General features: G+C 38.6%; 1 protein-coding gene across 1 annotated transcript; it reads right to left on the bottom strand.

The window, feature by feature from the left end:
* Positions 1–2,236: 2,236 nt before the first annotated feature.
* On the bottom strand, positions 2,237–7,478 carry SMIM28 (small integral membrane protein 28). The gene is made up of 2 exons (XM_033236554.1): positions 7,210–7,478; positions 2,237–3,218 (listed from the first exon to the last, which is right to left on the bottom strand). Exons 1-2 carry the CDS (start codon positions 7,318–7,320, stop codon positions 2,871–2,873), a joined length of 459 nt encoding a protein of 152 aa, XP_033092445.1. The 5' UTR covers positions 7,321–7,478; the 3' UTR covers positions 2,237–2,870.
* Positions 7,479–9,354: the final 1,876 nt, after the last annotated feature.

The raw sequence follows: 9,354 nt of genomic DNA on the forward strand, positions 1-9,354 counted from the left end.
GAATTAAGATCGCCTAATTAAATGTCATGATGCACCCCCAGGGTTTTAGAAGGGCCCATCCTACCTTAAGCAGGTAGTCTCAGGATCCCAGAACCAAATTAGGGTTCTGTGAGCAAGGAGGAAGGAGGAATGGCAACTGGAAACTAATCAACTGGATCTCTCGCAGAACTAGATTCTTGGGATTAAAAAAAAAATTGTGGGCCAGGCATGGTGGCTCATGCCTGTAATCCCAGCACTTTGGGAGGCTGAGGTGGCTGGTCAGGCCAGGAGTTCGAGACCAGCCTGGTCAACATGGTGAAACCCTGTCTCTACTAAAAATACAAAAATTAGCCAGGTGTGATGGCACATGCCTGTAATTCCAGCTACTTGGGAGGCTGAGGCACAAGAATCACTTGAACCCAGGAGGCAGAGGCTGCAATAAGCCCAGCTCACGCCATTGCACTCCAGCCTGGGTGACAGAGCGAGACTCTGTAACAACAACAACAACAACAAAAAATATATATATACACACACACACGTATATCTGAAGAAGGTTGTGTGCTGAGCTTCCTGAATTTCCATTTGTTTATTTCCTTTAAAGAACGCTAGAGAATTGGTCAGTACAATTTCCTTAAAAGAAAACCTATTGATTTTTACCTAAATAGATTATATTTTGCTTTAGTCTTCAAAACCACAACTATTATTTCCATGAGGTTACATTTTTAAAAAGTATTCTATTTTTGCCTATTTTGTTGTTTTAAACTTGATCACATTGCATATCTAGTATAAAAATGTTCTTGCTAAAATGACTTTTTTTTTTGAGACAGGGTCTACTTCTGTCACCCACACTGGAGTGCAATGACACGATCACAATACACTGCATCTTCAACATCCTGGGCCCAAGCAATCCTCCCACCTCAGCCTCCCAAGTAGGTGAGACCACAGGTGTGCACCACCACACCCGGTTAATTTTTTTTTTTTTTTTGTAGAAATAGTGTCTCACTGTGTTGCCCAGGCAGGAGATCCTCCCACCTCAGCCTCCCCAAATGCCAGGATTACAGGTGTGAGCCACCATACCTAGCCCCAAAATGAGTTTTTTTAAAGTCACCATTTTTGTTCATTTTGAACCATCACACAATGTCTAGTTTTGAATTTTGCATTGTGACAATAATAAAAATTGTTTTCAAAAATATTCTAGCATTGAATAAGAGTTTAAGACTATATAGGTCACTTCCTGCTTTCACTTGTCACCTCCATGGGTATTTTGATGTACCTCCTAAGTGGTAATACCCACCTATGTCTCCTTATTTGAAAAATCACTGAGGAGGCCAGGCGTGGTGGTTCACACCCGTAATTCTAGCACTTTGGGAGGCTGAGACGGGAGGACTACTTGAGCCTAAGAGTTCAAGACTAGCCTGGGCAAGAAGGCAAGATTCTGTCTCTACAAAAACATAAAAAATTAGCTGGGCATGGTGGTGCACACCTGTAGTCCCAGCATCTCGGGGGGCTGAAGTGGGAGGATCACTTGCTCCCAGGAGGTCAAGGCAGCAGTTAGCCGTATTTGTGCCACTGCACTCCAGCCTGGGTGATAGAGCAAGTTCCTGTCTCAAGAAAGAAAAAGAAAAATCACAGAGGGAGATCTTGTATCAATATCAATTCTACTCTCAACTGTGCTAATCCTTCTAAGAGCCCTGATCCTCCAGGAGCATGGGGTGAAATTCAACCTTAGCAATTTTCTGGGGAGAACATCTGGCACAGTAGAAGATGCTTCTGCCCAGGGCAGAGAGGCCAGGCTTCTGTTCTTGGCTCTGCCTCTTATGAAGTATGTTACATTGGACAAGTCACTTAACCTCTCTAAGCTGTAGCTTTGATGTCTATAAAGCAAGAATTTGAACTTTGTGGCTCTAAGGTCCCTATTGGAACTAATAGTTTTTTCTTTACCATGTAATCCAAAATGTTGATCTTTCCTTTCCAGTGTTAACCTGATTTCTACTGTCATTGTTGCTTGGTGAAGCTTAAAAATTCAGTCACAGTGCTATACATGACGTATTATATGGTAGTGTTATATAATAAGATAATAAGTGCTATCTAATAAGATAATGTGTTATAGCAGAAGCTCTCTGTTTTGCCACAGCACTGTCAGATGACCCATAATATCCTAGTGTGAGACATTCCCATGTCACTAAGCCACATCTCTCCCACATCTGAGGAAGCAAATCAGAAGACAAATAAGCAAGGTGACTACAAAGAAAATAACTTTGGACAGCTTTATTATTTTTTTTAATTAAAATGTTTGCAAATATCTACATTTTCATTGCTAAAACTGTAATATATTTCACCGTTATTAAAACACAGCTATCCCCTGCAGCTCTAGAGATGTCTTTTACTCCTTCTAGAACTCTCTCTGTATCTTGGAGCATTCATACAGAAGTGAAACAAACCATGAAACCTGAAAACCTGGTGTGGGGAGAAAAGTTATTTTTGGTGGCAAAAGTAGTTACCTTTGGCTGGTCCAGAATTTTTTTTTCTTGCCCTTCAGAGTCCGTTCCTTTGCTCATTAGTAATTCAGTGTTTTTTTTCAACTCACATAGAACTTTCCTTTTTTTCTCAGGAGTATTATACATTTTAGGAGAGTGCAGTCATCTTTAGAAGAACCTGGGGAACTATTCCCTAAGGAATGTGAAAATAGGTTAACTAGATTGGCATTTGTCAAGCTTTGCCCTCAGCTTGAAGTGCTCCATTGGCAGAGGTTGGCCAATGAATAGCAGCTTCTTGTGTCTAGGGGCCCTTCTCCCTCTTCTCATGGGCGCTCTGTTAAAGGTGGAGAGCTATGTTTTATATGATTCCCAAGAGCAGTTTATTTTTGCCCTTCCAGTCCATGTGAGCCCTCTTCATACTGAAGGACTGCATCCCCGGGCCTCCTCCCCAGGAGGATTTCTGGTGGCCTCCTCGTAGGAGGGCGGTAAACACTGGGAGGGGAGAGTGGCCTCCAGGGGCAATGGGGAGTAGGGGAAGTCCTCACTGCCCCAGGCCAGACCAGGCAGGAGGTCTGTCACCTCTTCTGCAGGTGGGTGCTCTGGTAGGTCAATGCTGAACACCTGCCCCTGGGGTGGCGGGGACTTGCAGCGACGGTACAGGAACAACAGCAGAAAGGCCAGGAAGAGCAGGATAGTGGCTGGCAGAAGGATGCACAGGAAGGGCTCCACATCCTCCTGGGTGGAGCTCACCCACTGGGTGCCCTGGAGTTAGGGAGGGAAGCCCAGTTAGGAGATGTGGAAAGAAGGCCTCGCATTTCTTTTCTTTTCTTTTTTCTTTTTCCTTGTTGTTGTTGTTGTTTTTTTTTTTTTTTTGAGACACAGTCTTGCTCTGTTGCCCAGGCTGGAGTGCAGTGGCGCAATCTCAGCTCACTGCAACCTCCACCACCCTGGGTTCAAGCAATTCTCCTGCCTCAACCTCCCGAGTAGCTGGAATTACAGGCATGCACCACCACGCCCGGCTAATTTTTGTATTTTTAGTAGAGACGGGGTTTCGCCATGTTGGCCAGGATGGTCTCAAACTCCTGACCTCGTGTGATCCACCCACCTTGGCCTCCCAAAGTGCTGGGATTACAGGCATAAGCCACGGCCAAGGCCTCGCATTTCTAAGGTCCTGAAATTCCCTCTCATCTTTCATTCTTCTTTCTATTATTACTCACTCTAAAAATCACTGTTATTTACTTGTGCCAGTGAGCTTAAGCCTGTATGAAATAATGTTAATTCACACAATAAAGTGTGAATTCAGAATGTCAAAAAGTATACGTTGATGAGGTCTTACAACATTTCCACAAAAGTAAAAATATTGAAATAAGTTTCAGTTGGTAGGTCTGCTATTCATTTTCTTGAATGAAAATTCTTACTATTTATGTACTTATTTAGAATGAGAGCAATTATGATTTATTGCCACTAACGGATCATGTGGGACTCACTTAAGTCCTTTAATTCTGGAACAAAATCTCATTATGTGTTCACATCACATGTAAAAATTACATGCATGTCAAATGTAAATAACTGAATTTGGATTTGATAGTTGGTGCTTATGATGAATGAGATTTTAAAAATTCTTTAAATTTGTTTTTGTAAAATTTGTAGGATAAATATGCAAACATTTTACCTTTTTAAAGACAAAGAATTACAGATGAATTCTTGGGCAACCTAAAAGGTATTGATTTTATAATATTAGCTCACAGAAATGATAATGGCTCCTGATGGCAGAAATAATACAATAAGCATGAAATGATGCTTAAACAGCAAAGTAGGAAAGCAAGGTTAAAAAAAATACTGTTCCTAATGCACAGAGACTGCCTTTAATAAGGCTACTAAGAAATAATAAAGTGTTAAAAAGTTTCTCTCTTTTATAAAGCATATAGTAACAAGTGTAAATGTTAGTATCTACTATGGAGGAAAAGAAAATATTTTAAAGCCTTGTAATTATGTTTAAAATAAGCAAACAGAATATTAAGCTCTTTACTTATTTAAAAGAAAACCTAGGCCAGGCCCAGTGGCTCACGCCTGTAATCCCAGCACTTTGGGAGGCTGAGATGGGAGGATCACTTGAGGTCAGGAGTTTGAAACCAGCCTGGCCAACATGGTAAAACCCCATTTCTACTAAAAATACCAAAAAAATTAGCTGAATGTGGTGGTGGGCACCTGTAATCCTAGCTACTGGGAGGCTGAGACAGGAGAATCACTTGAACTCAGGAGGTGGAGGTTTGCAGTGAGCCGAGATCGTGCCACTTCACTCCAGCCTGGGCAACAAAGCGAGACTCTGTCTCAAAAGGAAAAAAAAAAAAACCACCCTAATAAACTATGAGAGATGAGGTTCACTCCTTGATTTTGGTGGAAAGGACACATGTTTTGCTGGTCATGACCTCTTAAAAGACTGGTTTATCTAGCTAGCATTTTATAATGCTAGATGTTTGTATAATCTTTTGTTATTCCCTAAAGACTTTACAACTATGTGTGTGGTTTTGACTTGAAATTAGATGGTTTATTTAATATTTATATTTCCAGATATTTTGTCCTTGGTAAGATATGAATTAAGATATTTTAGCTTAAAGAACATAAAAATAGTATTCTAGAGAAGCAGAGCATCATCTCTGGGGGTTGACAGCTCTGTGTTTGAATTCCTATGATGTTCTAACACCTGTGTGACTATGGACTGTTCACTTGCCTTCTCTGGGCCTAGGCTTTCTCCTCTGTGAAATGGAATTAATAACATTGTTATCAAGGGTTAACATGAGAAGTAAATGAATTAAAGTGCATAAAGCACTTGGTGATAGTACTTATATATCTCAGTGACTTGAACGGTCAAGTTTACTAAACCTAAAATATTAAAGATAATCAGAGAAATCTAAAATGTATTGGTAAGGCCAGAAAATAAAATCTGGCATAACTAAATTTATATTTTAATAAATACATATTTTCAGAAAAAGTCTCATGGTTTATATATGTGACTGTTCTAAATGATAACTTCCTTCTGTTTCTTACATAAAATCTAATTTGATATCAGAATTATTAACTTAAAATCTGTTGTGACATAGTAAGGACTTTGATTACAAAAACTGTAAGAGTAGATGAACTCATAAATTTGCTACAATTATTAAGAAATCAAGTTGGAGTAAAAACATTTTAACTATAATTTGTTTTTTCTCTCTAGATGAATCACCAAAAAAAGTTTTAACATTTTTAAGGATTAAATAATAGCTTAATAGCTTATACTAGCTTAATAATTCAATAATAACTTTGGCTATTATCTCTTTTAGTATTTCAACCTTGATAAGCATAGACAGTTTTTCATAATCTATTTTTATTTCATTCTCTATCAATAATATGGATGATAACAGTTTCTGATCAGTTGTGGCCATCAATTTTAAATTCTCTCTTGTATCCTAGATAGTTAGTAGGCATAGAATATAGAGATACTTAATGTTCTATTTAAAAGGTTTTATGTTACAGATTCTTTGTTTATAATTATGCTACTTAAGGTATTCTCAATACTAGTTGCAAAAATTCGGGAAAGGAGAAATACCACAGTCCCTGCTGTAATCAGTACTTCCTTTGGCTGATTTAAATTTGTCCACATAGAAAGTGGCATTAGAAGACTTTTATACAGCAAACTAGGACAATTTTTTGAGACAAAGGACTTTTCCAGTTAAGAGAAGCCCAGAGCTATCGGACACATTCATTACAATATCCTTAATTTGCTTATTTAATTATTTATGATATGTTGCTTAAAATTGTTGGATTTTTTTAATGTGGAAAGGATGTCTTTTTTAGTCAAAAATCCTAATTTGCTCACCCGCCTCAAAGTTATTTTTTTTAACTTTTAATGTTTTTCTGATGTTTATTTTATATTGGCTAAAGGGATTTGTTGTTCAGGGGATATTTTCAAGAAATGTCCAATTAAAGGTGTAACTGCTAAAGGATATCTCAATATCCATATCAATATATATTTATGTATTTTTTCTGTAAAATGTGGTTTTGGAGAACTTAAATACTAATCTCACCAGTTGGTTTTCCAGAAAGCAAGAAAATAGTTTGATTTCCTTCTTTCTTGGGTTGTCAGCAGTGTCACTCATTTCTCCTCTGATTATAAAATTAATTCTTAGGTTTTAGATTTGTACAAATATTTGTCCTTAATGCTGCCTCCTACGGAGACTGCACCGGTGATTTGCCAGACAAAGCAAAATCAGCTGCTGCATTTCTTAGTGAGAGACAAAATCTCTTTAACCCCCTGCTGTCTTACCTGAAGTAAGATGCATGGTTTCTGCTAACACTTACAAACAGTGGTTAATACACAGCCAGGACCAAAGAGAGGCTCTTATTTTTGTATATGTAGACATTGCACTCTGAGCAAAGAACGAAGTTGTAACACCGAGGCTTTTCCGTTGTAACACTTTTGTTGACCCCTGGTTTCAGGTGTTCTTCCACATATTTCAGATATCAAGGGTTCTTAGAAGGATACAGGTGTGCCAAGTTTTACTTGAATGTAAAAGTATAACCTTGTCCAAAAAGTATAACTTTCAAATTATTGCCTTTAGACCAAGCCAATCAGTGAATTCATATTTTTGTTATAGCTGTAAGACAAAATTGCTGCCACTACGTTTTAAGATCCTAAAACCATAGGTATTGTTGATTTTAAAACTGATGAAGATGTTTTGGGGAAGAAAAGACTTAAGTCATAAGTACAGACCTGCAGCTGGGTCTCCAAGAGAGGCGGACTGGGCTCGCTGGTTAACCACTCGTATGTCTCCCGGCCAGCATGTCCAAACTTCTTCCAGCTGCTGCCCAGCAGTCCTCGCATGTTTTCATCCAGCTGACGCCCTGGCCACCCTTCCACCTTGCTGCCCAGATTTCAACAATGCTGCTTGCTCTTGGCCTGGATCCAGTTTGGATGTGCTTGGTCGATGGCTGTTGGTAAACTCGTCCTCTGATGAATGGCAACAGGGAAAAGAAACCAACCTCTCAGGACTGACTGTTTAGATTCGGTGCTTCTGGATTTGTGTCTGTGGCCTTTATCACTATAGGGGTTGGCATCAGATATCAGATATGGAATAGATTTCAGAGAAGAGAGTTTTCTGCACTAGCATTACTACAGCGCAAAGAATGGCCTCAGTGAATAAAGAGCTGTTTATATTTAGGACGTAAATAAGAGCCTTTCCCTTTGCTTAGCACACCTCTCTCTAGAGACCTATCTGACCAAGGAAAACTACTCAAGCTGAATTTCCCACTAATTATTTCTGGATTCTGTGGTACAGAGAGAAGAGATATTTGGTAGAAAAGCAAAGACTCATTAATATTTTACTGAATTATTTAGATGAAAGATGCCTAATGATAAAGTTGTACAGAAGACAGACCATAGCTTAGATTGGATGGAATGTTTGCCAATTTCAATTTAAAAAAAAAATCAAATTAGCAGTACCTAAATAGTCTTCCTTCTGATTATCTTGTGAACTTCATAACGGTATTGATATCAAGCTTAAAACAAGGAGTTTTCAATTTGAATGTTCACTGAGTTGACTTTGGGATACTTGATTCTACGTATTATTTAACATTTAAGATATGGTGGTTGAATTATCTTTTAGTGGAATAAACTTCAGCTTCAAAGATTTGCACAATTGTTATGGAGAATAGTCTGAGCAATTTAAAAAGAAAAAAGATCTATGCAAAATGTTATAACTCAATATTACAACCACCCACATCCTTATCTAAGCATCATTCTGTACAAGTGATTATCATGCTGAAATAATATTTCTTAACCAGGATTCTTTTTTTAATCTTGATTGAGATTCTTAATGACTGGCCCATGGTGGTTCATAAATAGGTTTCAGGAGGTGGTAGACTCTCCAAACTTTGTAGATATGTGCAATTTTCTTGGAAGAATCCATCGTTTTCATCACGTTTTCAGATGAGATCCAGCACATTCAGGGTGGTATGGCCAGAGCCTTCACTACCTTTCCAAAGACAGCTGCCGTCCCCAACAGATTGTAGTACTTTGTCAACTTTTTTGTGGTGAAAGTTTTCATTAAGTGTCCCAGTACCTCAGTCAGTATCCTCATGTGGAACTCTCTTTTCATTTCATTTCATCATCATCTTTCTTATTGTGGAGTAAGCTGATTTTGTGCTTTCCATTAAAATATTGCCTTGTTCTGTTTATGTGTTCCTATTTTAAATAGATCCTGTATCCCACCCTTGATACATCAGAAACACCTGGCATCCAGCGCACCATTTTGCTTTCTTGCATTTCAGTGGCTTTGTCAATACTGTGGCCTCAACATGAGCCATCCTTCCATACCTTGTTTACTTATTTAAACACTGTATCTTCATTTCTTTAGAAGCAAATTGGAGATCTGGATTAAAAGCATTAAATATGTATCTGTAACATTGACTCTCTTCCAGTATTGAACAAATTAGATACAAATTCCTGCACTTATGAATACATTTTGGGGTCCCAAAAAATAACAAATTGCACAGATAAAAAATGTATCAGAAGAAGAGAAATATTATGGGAAAAAAGCAGAGAATGGACAGTAAACATTGAAGAGAGGAGGCCCTTTGAAAAGAGGACATCACTTAGAACCTCAGAGGTAAAGTGATATTTGAGCAAAGACCTGAAGCCAGCAAGTGACTGAGCTATGAAGACACTGGATGAAAAAACATTGCAGACCCAGGGAACAGCCAGTGCAAAGGCCCTGAGGCAGGCACATGCCTGGTTCCTTCACCAAATTGCTAGTAGGTCTGGGTGGGCTGAAGCAGTGAACTAGAAGAAAAAAAGTAGAGGATGAAATCAGAGAGGATCTATGGATGATTAGAGGGTAACATTGAGTTCAGGGTTTAT

Source organism: Trachypithecus francoisi, unplaced genomic scaffold, assembly GCF_009764315.1.
Source record: "Trachypithecus francoisi isolate TF-2019V2 unplaced genomic scaffold, Tfra_2.0 Lachesis_group15, whole genome shotgun sequence".
NCBI lineage: Eukaryota > Metazoa > Chordata > Mammalia > Primates > Cercopithecidae > Trachypithecus > Trachypithecus francoisi.